The 14,096-nt window shown below is 38.5% G+C and overlaps 1 protein-coding gene across 2 annotated transcripts in view; it reads left to right on the forward strand.

Annotated features, from left to right (window-relative positions):
• Positions 1 to 10,133, forward strand: part of LOC131410336 (basic immunoglobulin-like variable motif-containing protein) — a 66,040-nt gene extending 55,907 nt beyond the window's left edge. For both annotated transcript variants that reach the window (XM_058548460.1, XM_058548461.1), the window contains 4 exons: positions 1,392 to 1,536; positions 6,370 to 6,570; positions 7,677 to 7,761; positions 9,459 to 10,133. In XM_058548460.1, the coding sequence (XP_058404443.1) occupies positions 1,392 to 1,536; positions 6,370 to 6,570; positions 7,677 to 7,761; positions 9,459 to 10,049 (1,022 nt within the window). In that variant the 3' untranslated portion in view covers positions 10,050 to 10,133. The remainder of the gene's footprint in view (positions 1 to 1,391; positions 1,537 to 6,369; positions 6,571 to 7,676; positions 7,762 to 9,458) is intronic.
• The last annotated feature ends 3,963 nt before the right edge of the window (positions 10,134 to 14,096 follow it).

Consider the following 14,096-nt stretch of genomic DNA (forward strand, 5'->3'; position numbering starts at 1 on the left):
TCCTTTGTTCTCCCGTTCATCCGACAAATATATACGGAGTGATTCCTGTAGCCAGTTGTTCTTGGCAGTGGGGAAACTGCAGAGAATAAAACAGTCTAGTAGGAGAAACAGATGGTAAAAAATGCATAAATCATAATTCAACAGTTAGTGGTGTGTGCCATGTGGTAAAATAAAGCAGTAAAAGAGGAGAGAGCGACCTGCAGTCACAGGATGTGCGTATGTGTTTCACATAGAGCTGTGGTCAGGAAAGGCTGTACTAATAGGTAACTTTTGGGCTGGGGCCTAAAGAAAGGAGGAACCAAGTGTTGTAGATATCTTGGGGATGAGCATGTTGGACAAAGGGACTAGAGAGTGCAAAGGCCCTGAGGCAGTAGCTTCGTGTGTTCTAGGGAAGCAAGAGTTGGTTATGGGCTGAATTTTGTCTCTCCCAAATTCATATGTTGTAGTCTTAACACCCAGTACCTCAGAATGTGACTGTATTTGGGGATAGGATCTTTAAAGAGGTGACTAAGGTTACATGAGGTCATTAGAGTGGGCCCTAATCCAATTTGACTGATGTCTTCACAAGAAGAGGAGATTAGGACATAGAAGGAAGAGGGAAGACCATGTAAAGACACAGAAGACGGCCATCCGCAAACTAAAGAGAGAGGCCTCAGAAGAAGCCAACGCTGCCAGCATCTTGATTTCAGACTTTTAGCTTCCAGAACTGTGAGGAAATAATTCCTGTGTTGTCTAAGCTGCTTACTCTGAGTACTTTGTAATGGCAGCCCCAGAAAATGAATACAGAGGCTGGTGTGTGAATGAGGAGGAGAACAGCCAGAGTTAACATCAGAGAGGAAGGAGGAGACCAAAATCAAATAGGGCCTGGTGTGCTGTGGAAAGGCTTTGCGGGTGGACGGGGTGTGTGACGTGAGGGAGGAGAACATCAAGGATGATGCCTTGTCCTGAGCAGCTGGTAGAATGGACTCGCCATTAATGAGATGAGGGAGACTGGGGAAGGAGCCGGTGGAGCAGGAGAGAAATGAACATCTAGGTTTGGATGTGTTACGTCTGAGGTGCCCATTAGGCATCCAAGTGGAGATGTTAAGGTGACAGTTGAATATGTGTGACTGTGGTTCAGAGGAGAGATCTGGGCTAGATAGCTAAATTTGAGGGTCAGAGTTTAGATGATATTTAAAGCTGTGAGGATGGATGAAACTTTAAAAATCCTAACATAATGCCATTTAAAAAAATAATCTATTTCAAATAGTAAAAGAGAGATATCTTTGGATGTTGGAAGAAGGTATATGTACATATATATATAATTTAGTATAATAAAATGTTTGTAGATGTAAATGTTTATAAAATAAAATAAAAATTTTAAAAATATATAATAACTTTTACTCTTATAGGATTGGACCGGAACAAATTAATAAATTTGGCCTATTTGCTTGGAAGTGATTATACAGAAGGAATACCAACTGTAGGTTGTGTTACAGCCATGGAAATTCTCAATGAATTCCCTGGACATGGCCTGGAACCTCTCCTAAAATTCTCGTAAGTTCTGTCTTAATTTCTTTAATTCAGATGTAAATACCCAATTTAACAACAGAACTATTATTTACATCATGAACTGTCACAAATCACTGTTTGTTGAGAAGGCAGGAGGAGGTATTGGTTGGGGTTACTGAAGTTTTTTTTCTTTTTTCTAGAGTGCTGATGAAATCAGAGACAATTTTTTTCCGGTGGTACCGGGCTTATCCTAGTTCAGAGGTACAAAGCCAGTCCTGTGGGATTTCACAGGAGTGTAGAAGTTGCCTTTTCATTTATTCAGATATTTATTGAGTAGCTGCTCTGTGTCAGACACGTGCTAGGCTGGGACAGGAGAGTTGACTAAGTCGTAGGCCATGCCCTCCATGAGCTCCCACACTGTTGGGGGAGACAGAGCAGCAAACACACACTTGTGCTTCTGTGTGCCGAGTGTTCTGAAAGAGGTTGGCCGGAGAGGGTCATGGAAGTATAATGCCAATAATTTTATATCAGGCTCCCCGTCCTCTTCTTCACTATGTACTATGTGTATACTGTTGTGTATTCAGCAGTGGGGTCTCATTCCGTCCAGAACCTAGTGGGGTACTATACTCTGTGCTATCCTTGGGGTACACTTTTCAATTCTGGAGCTTCTGAGATGGTGATGGTTACGAGTACGTCTGTGCAAGTAGTTCTTTCTTAAGGTTGGCCCTTGAAGGCATCTTTTTTTTTAAATTGAAATATAATTCACAAACCATAAATTTTACTTTTAAAGTGCGCAATTCAGTGGTTTTTAGTCTATTCACAGGGTTGTGATGGCATCTTTTAACCATCAGTTTGTCATGAGATACTATTTGGCAGCAGTTGGTTTAATGATTCTGTAGTGTTCTCTCCAGTTATATCTCATATGTTTGAAAAATTCTGGGATGTTCTGATCTGAAGAATCAGGGATTAGAATTAAAACTTAAATATGAAAATTTTTTTTCACCTTCATTGGGGTATAATTGACAAATAGAAATTATATACATTTAAGCTGTACGATGTGATGATTTGATATATGTATACATTGTGAAATGATCACCACAGTCAAGCTAGTTAACATATCCATCACCTCACATAGTTGCATTTTTGTGTGTGTGGTAAGAACACTTAAGATCTACCCTCTTAGCAAATTTCAAGTATGTAATACAATAATGTTAATTATAGTCACTGTACATTAGATCTCCAGAACTTATTCATACTGCATAACTGAAACTTTATGCCCTTTGACCAATATCTCCCCATGTCCCCCACCTTCTAGCCCCTGGCAACCACTGTTCTACTCTCTGCTTTTATGAGTTTGACTATTTTAGATTCCACATGTAAGTGAAGTCGTGCAGTATTTGTCTTTCTGTGTCTGGCTTATTTTACTTTGCCTAATGTCCTCCAGCTTCATCCATGTTGTTGCAAATGGCAGGATTTCTTTCTTTTTTAAAAATAATATTCTGTTGTTATTCTTTTATGTATACACCCACACACACACACACACACACACACACAGTCATGCACCAAATAACAATGTTTTGGTCAAGGACGGACCAGATATATGACGGTGGTCCTATAAGACTAGTACCATATAGCGTAGGTGTGTGGTAGTCTGTACCATCTAGGTTTGTGTAAGTGCACTCTGTGATGTTCACATGACGACAAAATCGCCTCATGATGCGTTTCTTAGAACATGTCCCCGTTGTTAAGCGATGCGTGACTGTACCACATTTTCTTTATTCATTTGTTGATGGACATTTAGGTTGTTTTAGTATGTTGTCTGTTGTGAATAATGCTGCATTGATTCATGGGTGAAATTGTTTTAATGATTTCTCTGCTCCAGCCTTAGCATACATACTAATGTATTTTATTTTATGCTTTTTTAATCTCTCTTCATAATTTTTTTATTGTTGAGGAAATTTATTTACTATAGGTAAGTTATTAGGTAGCTCATTGATCATGGTATGTAAATAACTTGAAAAACTACAAATGACTTTATTATACATGTAATAAGGTAAATACATAATATAAATATAAAATATGAATTAAAAAAGATGATTACAGTTAACATTTTGGTTTATGTGATTTTAGACTTTTCCATGTACACATATATTCATATACATTATATATACACATGTATACTCAAAAGTGTGTGTATTTTTTTTTTTTTACAAGAATGGGATGATGCTATATACTTTTTATGTTACCTGTGATCAGTTTGGTGATAGAACAAGGCATATTATCAGCAATGTATAGATTTATATCATTGTTTTTAATGCCTCCTAGTAGTTTGTTTTCTGAATTTATCATGATTAATTTAACTAAATGCCTAATGTTATTTTTATTTTTTAAAAGTATAAACAAACATTGATTTGAGTGTCCATATACATATATATTTATATCTTTGGGTTGTTATTATTTTGGGATTAATAAAAATGGTATCTAACTTTTCAATTTGGTTTCCTAATCATTAGTGAGAGTGAATTTTTTTCCATGTTTGTTGACAATTTGCATTAATGATTTAGTGAGTGGCCTGTTCATGCCATTTTTCTTTTCTTTTAACAGTTTTTGCTTGTTTTTTGCCAGTTGAATGGTTTACATTTTTAGAGTCAGCGTTAGCAATTTCTGCTTTGGTCTTCCAGCTTGTTGACGGCAGGTGGGAGGAGATCAGCCTTGCCTGGCTCGGGAGGGTTAGGACAAAAGCAGGCTAAAGAGCAAGGAGAGTGGTAAAACTGTGACTGTCGCCTTGCCTTCTTCTGTGCCTCCTCCTCCCAAGCAGACTCTGGCTGGCTACCCCCGTTTAAGGTAGAGCCACTCTGGGCCTGCAGGCTGAGTTCAACCTAGCTGTGTGTGGTCTGGCCTACACACTGTCCTCTTCTGTGGAGCTTTAATTTTGAACTGGCTACCAACATTTAAACTGGGGCTATTCCACAGAAAATGTTGGGTTCTCTTGGGGGAAAATGAGATCTGAAAATATTGGGCCCAAATGCCCAAATAGCCCAACAATAGATGAGGCAGAGAACAGCAGTTCTACCCCACTTACTTGGCCAGGACACAAAGCCTTCAATTTTGTCATAGTCGCTACCGCTCCCTACAGTGTCCCCCACAGCTAAGCTGATTGGCAGATGTCATCTTTCATCTTTATATTAAGAGCTGGGCCCTCTTGCTTTAAGGAGGAGTGATCCTTTTGGTTTGATGAACTCACAGTGCTTTGTGCCAGTCCTCCTAGCTGGCAATCATGATTACTATTTCCAAGATGAAAATTCAAAAGAGAGTAGGGAGGTACTCTCCCAGTGCACTCTAGGAAACAGTATTGTAAAACTGATGAAGAAAGATCTTTTCTTCTTTTTTGCATTTTGATCCCACGGTGCAGACTGCAGTTAGTCTTCTCTAACGCTAGATGGCACTCCAGCATTGACGAAGTGAAACACTGCCCGAGCCAGCAAATCTGAGTCAGTTCCTAATACTAGTAGGTATGTGAAGCAGCGAACGTGAGACGTAGGGTTTTTTTAGGTTCCGTTGAATGCATTGATTGGTGAAGGGTACATTTATGATTTTAACTTTTATGCCATTCATTTTTCTTAATTGTGTAAATTTTTCTGGTTATCTCTTGCCACATTACAAACCACCTTAAACCTCAGTGACTTTAAACAGCAACAGTCATTGATTTTGTTCATGAATCTGCTGTTTGGTCAGACCATGTGGAGATGTGTCGTCTTTGTTCTGCGTGTGTCAGAGGGGCAGCTAGAGGATCCACTGGAGATGGCTCACACATGTGGCTGGCAAGTCAGCCGGGAGCTCAGCCAGAACTGTGGGCCGGGGGCCTTGGACCCTCTCCATCTGTGGGCCTTGGACCCTCTTCACGACTAGAGCTTCCTCACAGCGTGTCGGCTGCTTCCAAGCAAATGTGCCAAGAGACAGGATGTGGAAACTGCAGTCTTGAAGGCTGGCACAGGGTCACTTCCTCAGTCACAGAGCCCACGCAGCTCACGGGCAGGGGACACGGACCCGACTTCTTGATGGGAGGAGTGTCAATTAATGTGTGGCTATCTTTAACTTGCCATAACAGTTTATGTTCATAATGTAAAAATTGAAAAATGAAAAAAAATATAAAGAGGAAAATAAACAGCTGTATTCTCACTTGGAACATTGCCCAGCACACAGTAAAATAATAGTTGTTTTTTTTATTATTTTAAATATCTCTGTTTACTTTTCCTCTTTCTCCACTTATATACATTTTTTACAAAATTGGGATTATACTTGATATAGAGTTATGTCCTGCCTTTTAAAAATTTAACATGTTCTTGGCATTTTTACGTTCTATTAAATATTCTCGGGTCTGTTATTGTTTTTGATTTGAGTTAAATAATGCAGGTATATTACTTTCATTTTACCACTGAGAAAGAGACCCAGACAAGTTGTGGCATTTTTCTGAGTGTGGGCTCTGGAGGGAGGTCATCAGGCTCTGACTTTCTGTCCCAGCTGTGAAATCTTGCTGGAGTGATCTCTCTTGGGGTTCAGTTTCCTCGTCTGTGAGGTGAGGACAGTGATGGGACTGTGCTCAAGTGACGATTGGGCATGTAGAACAGCTAGTGCAATGCCAAGCACAGCAAGGTAAGCTTTCCCTGTTTGCCCTCATTAAATATTGTGGTTAATGTTATATCTATGTATCTATAATATTGTATCTATACTAAAAATATAAAATTGGTATTAGGTCATAGAATTTGTTTTGGAGTTAGGACTTGAGTTTATGTCTCCTTACTTAAGTTTAGCTCTTCGTCTGCAGTGCATCTACTATGTCTTATTGCTTTATAAAGACTTATTTGCTTTGCCTTATAGAGAGTGGTGGAATGAAGCTCAAAAAAATAAGAAGATAAGACCTAATCCTTATGACACCAAAGTGAAAAAAAAGTTACGCAAGTTGCAACTCACACCTGGCTTTCCTAACCCGGCTGTTGCAGAAGCTTACCTCAAACCTGTGGTGGATGACTCCAAAGGATCATTTCTCTGGGGGAAACCTGATCTTGACAAAATTAGAGAATATCCTTTTACTTCTTAAAACATAAAGGAACATTGAGCCAAATATGTGTTTTGGTTTAAAACTTATGGAACATGATCTTGGATCAGTTTTTTCTTAATATTCCATTTATCTAAGATGTGCCTTTTTAGTTCTCTTCTCTTTCTTCTTAGATTTTTTTTTTGTGGTAGAATATACATGAAATTTACCTTCTTAACCATTTTAAGTGTACAATTCAGTAGTATTAAATACATACACATTGTTATGCAGCCATTACCACCATCCATCCCCATAGCCCTTTTCGACTTGTAGAACTGAAATTCTATATCCATTAAACAATAACTCCCCATTCCCACTCATCCCAGCCCCTGGCCATCAGCATTCTAAGTACGGCATATAAATGAAATCATACAATATTTGTCATTTTGTAACTGGCTTAGTTCACTGAGCATAAACTCCTCAAGGTTCATCCATGTTGTAGCATGTGTCAGAATCCCCTTCCTTTTTAAGGCTGAATAATATTCCGTTGTATGCATATACCACATTTTGCTTATTCATTCATCTGTCAACAGACACTTGGGTTGCTTCCATGTTTTAGCTATTGTGAGTAATCTCCTTAGTTTTAAAGAAGATCTTTATTTGAAATAAGTAGTGAAAAGCATTCTTAGATACAATCACATATTTAAGTATTACTTATTCTGAAAGAATAGAAAAGATTATTAGTTTTGTTCTTTTTATTACTGATGTTCATTTGTGTATATTTAAATAATCATTTGCGTAGATCTTTAAAAGTTTGCAATAGAATTAATCTAACTGCAGTTTTTTTTTCTCTCAAATATGTACGATATCTGAAACTAGTTCTTCTTCTAGGTTCACCTTTCTTCATAGTCACGAATCTTTGATGTCCTAAATGAGAGTTGGGTATGTTTTATCTTAAAGGATATTGAAAAGAACATAGTGCCAGATGATTATGTTGGAGTAATTTGCTTTGTTATTCTTTTCTTTTACCACATAATATGAAAATCTTTGGAGATACGGGGAATGGAATCAAAGGTGGTTCTTGGGGCCTTTTTATTTATCACTTGTTTAAATGTCTTTAAAAACATGTATAAGTCTTAACTGCCTGCATATTTTGTCAGCGGTATTTCGGCTGGAACAGGATGAAGACTGATGAGACTCTATTTCCAGTACTAAAGCAACTGAATGCCCAGCAGGTAATCATGGCGGATCTTTTCCTCAGTTCGGGATAAAGAGTAAACTTAGGAAGGCTGCGAGTGGCGGCTATTAAAGACTAATTACTTTTTTATTTTAGGGCATATACATGCATTTTAAAATTATTATACTGTAGGTAAGAGAACAGAGGAAAACAGAAAAAGAGAAAAATTTGATTTTGTCTTTATTTTCTAACGTCACCCTTAGGGCTGGACTTTGGTGTCATTTAGATTCATTCTGGCTTTGAAAAAACCAATCTAATAATTGATTGCACGCTAAGGTGTTTTTGGTTAAATATTTTACCCTTTCAGAGTTATTTTCGTTTTTAACACGTCTAGGAAGTGTCCGATCCAAAGCAATTCTGATCATTAAAATCTCTTCAAGTGCTAAAGCTCTTTAATTCTGTACATGAATCATCAAAGGTAGAAGTTCAGTCATTATAGTGAGGCCTTTATATATAGAGGCCTTTGTGTGGCCCTTAGCTCCCCTGTGTAGGTAACCGCATCTTGCCTTATCCATGAGTATGTTCCTAACCACACAGAAACCTCCTACCCCAGAGACAACCCATAAAACATACATACAAATAAACTTTTAGCAGGAATGAGACCATATCCTGTAAGATATATATTTAAATTCAATCTATTTCCATTAGGTTGGTTAATTTTGAAAAAATGTAAGTAAAAGTGAGGTAGATGACGTTTCCAGCAAGTTTCCCATTGTTTGTTTGCTGACTTTCTGTACTGGAAACGGACACAGACAGACAAGGAAGGCTAGTTGGCTTAGTGACTGACGAGTCCTTAATTTCAGATCAACTTTCTTGTAATACTTTTCCCTTTTTTCATTGTAGAAGTTAATATATGTTTGTTTCCCCAAAAGTGTAAAGTGAAAAAAATGATTTGAAACTACCTGTTATCTACTTTCTCGAACACAGATGTTAACATTTAGGTTTATTTTCTCCCTCCTTCCCATATATATTTGTTATCATACATAAATGCAACCTGATATGTCTAACTCCCCTCCCCCCATTTATTAATGTAAGGTTTTTTTTCTGTGTATTGCATAGTTTTCATAATTTCAAATAGCCAGATTACATTTTATCAAAGAGATTTAACTTAATTGGTTCTGTTCACTTAGTGAATCTTTAATTTTCAGGTTTTCATAACTAATGCTGTGATGAACATTAGGCATAAAACTTTTCCCAAATGTAAATATTTTTTAAGAATGTCTTCCTAAAAGTAGATTTGCTGAACAAAAGTCTTGACTGTTTCTTATGACTCCTAATATATAATACCGTGAAGTTGCCTCCTATAGGTATCTCATGATGATAATGTTTCTAAAAGAAGGAAGGAGTGGAATTTAGAAACAAACCCCATGAAATTATGTTGCACCAAAAGATGATGATATATTTGGTTACTGAAAAATATTTAACTGTTTGAGTACCTAGGAAGGGACTTCTTGTTTGAGATGTGGACAGAGCACTTAGTTGACAGAAGTGGTGCAAGAACTGCTTTAAGTATGATCTAGAAAGTAAAATCTACTGTCAGTAATTCATTTGGGAGAGATTGGCGTTTGAGAGACAATGAATTAGTATTCTCCAAAAGAGTAATCCAGTGCCAGTGGGTCAAGGTGGAGCTCTATGATTTGCTATAGAAACTTTACGTGCCTGTCTGATTTATTATTATTTCATTTCATTTTCTAGACACAGCTCCGAATTGATTCTTTCTTTAGATTAGCTCAACACGAGAAACAAGATGCTAAGGGTATTAAGAGCCAGAGACTTAACAGAGCTGTGACGTGTATGCTGAGGAAAGAAAGAGAAGCAGCAGCCAGTGAAATAGAAGCAGTTTCTGTTGCCATGGAGAAAGAATCTGAGTTCCTTGATAAGGCAAAAGGAGAAACCCAGAAGAGAAGCATAGCAAATAAATGGAAAGAATCGTCAAGCCTGAAAAGAAAGAGGCTTTCGGATTCTAAGCAAGAGGATGAATGTGGTGGGTTTTTGGGGGAGGCCTACCTCTCACAATCGTCTGATGCATCTTCAAGTGAGGATGCTGAAGGTTTATCTTTAGTGGATATGCAGAGGGGAAAAGCAGCTCAAGAGTCAAAAATCAGTTCTTCAGGTTTGCAGAACACAGCGAAACCTGTTCCTGTGAGAGGCGAAGGTGCAACCACGAGCAGCTCCAGTGACGACGATGGAGAGGAAACAAAACAAGCCCTGGTGACGGCCAGATCGGTATTTGGGAAGAAAAAGAGGAAACTGAGAAGTACAAGAAGAAAGCAAAACCTAATTTAAACGTGTGTTCTTTATAATTGGGTACAACTTAACATTTCATAATGAATTTGTTGTGAGGAAATAATAAAATTAAATGTATCTGTACAGTCTTTGTATTTAGGGTGTGGTTTTAAAAAATATGGATGCTAAACTCTATGTGTGTTTATTTTTCAATATGTTACATTTTTCTATTGTTTTCTACTTCATTGAATATTTCCTTGTATTCACAGGCTTTGTCTATTCATGTTTCTGTTATCGTACAATGTCTGATGCTTTCTAACAACAAAAAAAGGAAAAAGGATTTATATTGATCAGTACTCACTCAATATGCATCCCTCCGACTTTTCAACCTAGAAGAGAAGAAAGATTTTTTTTTTTTTTGGTAAGGAAGATTGGCCCTGAGCTAACATCTGTTGCCAATCTTCCTCTTTGTGCTTGAGGAAGATTGTCTCTGAGCTAACATCTGTGCCCATCTTCCTCTATTTTCTATGTGGGAGGCCACCACAGCATAGCTTGATGAGTGGTGCGTAGGTCCATGCCCGGGATCCGGGCCCGTGAACCCCGGGCCACCGTAGCGGAGCGCACTATCTTAACCACTACGCCACTGGGCTGGCCCGACAAGAAAGATATTCTTATTCCTCATTCCACAGCAGCAGCAGTTCCACCCAACTACATAAATTTCTGCCCCCCACTGCTTCCCATTTTCCCTCAGGGTCCACTTAAAAGGATGGCAGGAGGGAACCTCACTGCTGCAACATACTTAAAGAGTATGTCTGCTGTGGTGATAGCAAAATAATTAGAAAACCTAAATGGGGTGCAGAATTCCACCTGTGAGCATTAACTGTGTGGGAAGCCCTATACCGTAAGGTTTGGCTTTTAAAATACTTCAGTCGTCAGAAGCTGACTTCTGTGTAAACGGATGCAGGGGCCCAGGGCTGTAGTTGAACCGGTGCAGGTGGGTCAGCTTTAGGAGTGGCTTCCAGAGGTTGATTACTGTTAAGAGATGTTTCTTCGGAGGGGTCCAGCCATGGTTAGTTTATGAGTGCTCCTGCTGAGACTCCGCACAATAACAACTCCCGAAGTTCTGGTTGCTTAGGGTCAAGAACAGTCTGAGGACAGTGTTACCAATCACTTTGAGCTTGGGTTCCTCTGTCTTCCGAGATACTGTCTTCCCAAGTCTGTGTCTTTTCTGGAATCTTTGATATTTCCATCTTTACTGATTTCCTTGCCTCAGCTTTCAAATGGTTGAGAATCCTCACCAATGGAAACCAAATACAAACAGTACCTTTCAACAGTCGTTGAGCGTACTCCTGGATGCTTTCTAAGGGTTTCATTAAATTTACTTTGCAGCCTAACTTCTCAAATACTTGGACTACAGCTGCTGCTTTTCTTTGCTCATTATTTATTCCTTCCTAATTTGAAATATGTCTTCTGCTTCTATCTGTCTTCTCTAGCAGCTTTCTTCTAAAGTCAACGATGACTTCCACATAAGTGAACTCAGATCTTTTTTTAATGCTTCTTTTCTCCGGAGGTATTTGAAGTAGAACACTTTTGTGGAGGGAGTGGGAAAGGGGGACAGTAACTTTTTCCTGTTATTCTCATTTCTCTAAGCTACTTATAATTGGGAGTTTTCCACATGTATATTTGCAGGTAGGATAATAGTTTTGCTAAAATTTAATTTTGTTGCCTTTAATAGATAATTTACATTTGTTTTGCGCTGCAATAGCGGGGTGAAGGCCCAGCTGCTGTAACAAAGAGATGTTCATACACAGTGGCCTGAATAAGCTGGAACATTATTCCCCTTACTCAACGCTCCAGCCAATCTGAGCTGGTAAGGCAGGTGTGCACCATGAGGTCATCCACAGTCCCAGGTTCAGCCATCCTCTAGGTGCTGACTTGCTTGAATGGTCTGTACTGGGTTGCTGCTACATCTGCATTTCAACTGCTGAAAGAGGGAAGAACCAAAGTCCAGGGCAACCTGAATGTCATATGTTAAAGGTGATTAGAATAAAGTCACTTCTGCTTCCATCCTGTTGACTTGAACTGAGGCATATTCTTCAGAGCATACTTGACATACTCAGAAATGTAATCTCTACTTGGGCTATGTGCCCAGGAAGTGGGGAAAAAATGGATATTCAGGACCATTAGTAGCTTATGCCATAGGTGCAGTATTTATAGAACAGTTTGATGTTATAGCTTTTTTTCTCTTAATCCTGTGACCAACCTGTATCCTTTTACAAGGGAAGAAATAAGTTTAGAGAGAGAACTAGCTTTACCGAATTCTCTTATCTAATAGGAAAAGGTCATGACCTGAACCCAAATCCTAACTTGAAATTCAGGGTGCCATTTTACCTATAAAATAGGTTGCTGTTTAAAACAAACAGCAGCAAAGCAAATTTATCATCATTCCAAACAAGTTGGTATACTTATTCAGGATGATGACCATCATGTACTTTTTCTGTAAAATTATCTTTCAGCTCATTAATCTTTTCTTTAGCTCTATCTACATTTGCTGTTAAATTCATCTGAGTTCTTTATTTATTGTATTTTCAGTTCTATTCTATTTGACTCATTTTTATAGATTCCAGTTCTCTGGTGTAATTCTTGTCCTCTATGTTTGGAACATCTTTGTCACAGTTACTTTAAAGTCTGTGTCAAACAAGCACAATACCTGTGCGTTTGTTTCTATTGTCTGTTCTTGGTGTGACTAGTAAACTTTGAGTGAATGCTGGACATTGTGTATAAAAAATTGTGGATGTGGATCTACCTCTAGAGGGGATTTCAGAAGGTGTTCTGGTAGGCAGCAGAGGGGAAGATCATCTCACTCTAATCAGGACCAAGTGGCTTCAAGGCTGGTTTGCAGTCTTGGTAAGACTCCAACTTCTAGTTTCCCCTCATTCCTAAAAAGTAGTTGTCCATGAGTGCATCTGACAGCTGGGATGTTTCTTCTTTTGAAATTTGCTCTGCTTTTAGCAACTTTATGCTTGGAAAATTAGCCCTTGCCCTAAACATCTTACTTAGCAAATACCCTGAGTGAAAAGTCAGTGCTGAGTGTCAGGCTTACTTCTCTGTCCCTTCTTTCTGGGATCCTCGGCTCCCAATTTCTAGCTGCTTGGCCAGCTCCAAACACTATTTTTCTATCTCCCCAGTTCTGTGAGATTGCCTAAAGTTCTGCTGGGAGCCTTTCTTGTCCTCTCTTTGGCTTCTCAGCCTCTTTACATCAGTAATCAGCAAAAGCATGAATTCTTGGCTGCCTTGGCAGCTCTTTGATGCCTTCTAACAGGTGTGTTTGTGTATGTTTAAAATCTGCTTTTCTAGTTCTCAGAAGCAGAGGTCGGCTCTAAGCTACATACAGCTAGAGGTGGAAGTCTTTATGTACTTTTTAGTCAGTTCAATATACTTGAAATAATCATTGTCATCATGTTGGTTTAGATGATTAATTTAGGGATTCTGCCTCTTAAGAAACCCAGCCTTGAGGTTTCAGAATTTTTAAAATAACTCCTTGAGAAAGGTAATTTTTATTCACCAAATGATTTTTTATTCTTGTTTTTAAAAAAGCCAAAAAAGAGTGTCCTCTTCCCAGAAATAACTGCCGGTGAAGAATAGTTTTCATTGTTTAGGATTTTGCAGTTTCCAGAATGTTTTTACCTACCATATTCATCCAACAAATATATATTGTGTGCCTTTTATTTCCCCGTTTTCTAGATGAGGAAGCCAAGAAACACCAAGTAAATGTCTAAAATCCCAAGCTAATTATTGACAGGAGTAACTAAAATCAGGCTTCCAGACCCTAGTCCTGTCCAATATATTAATGTGACCTCGATTCATCAAGTATATAAACTATTTGTATACATCATGGTATATAAAGTATTTCTTAGAAGCGGTACCCACACTCCTAAGTTTATTTAACTTGACAATATTGCTTGATTTTGTTACCTATAATAACTTCTTGTTAAGGATATTTTCAGTGACCAGGGGAGTTTATACGTTCTCTGAAATGCAGCCCTGCATGCGTGTGTGCAGGTGACAGTTACCCTCAGCCTTCCTGTTCAGTCTGAGTAGGAAGGA

This window comes from Diceros bicornis, chromosome 9, assembly GCF_020826845.1.
Source record: "Diceros bicornis minor isolate mBicDic1 chromosome 9, mDicBic1.mat.cur, whole genome shotgun sequence".
Lineage (NCBI taxonomy): Eukaryota > Metazoa > Chordata > Mammalia > Perissodactyla > Rhinocerotidae > Diceros > Diceros bicornis.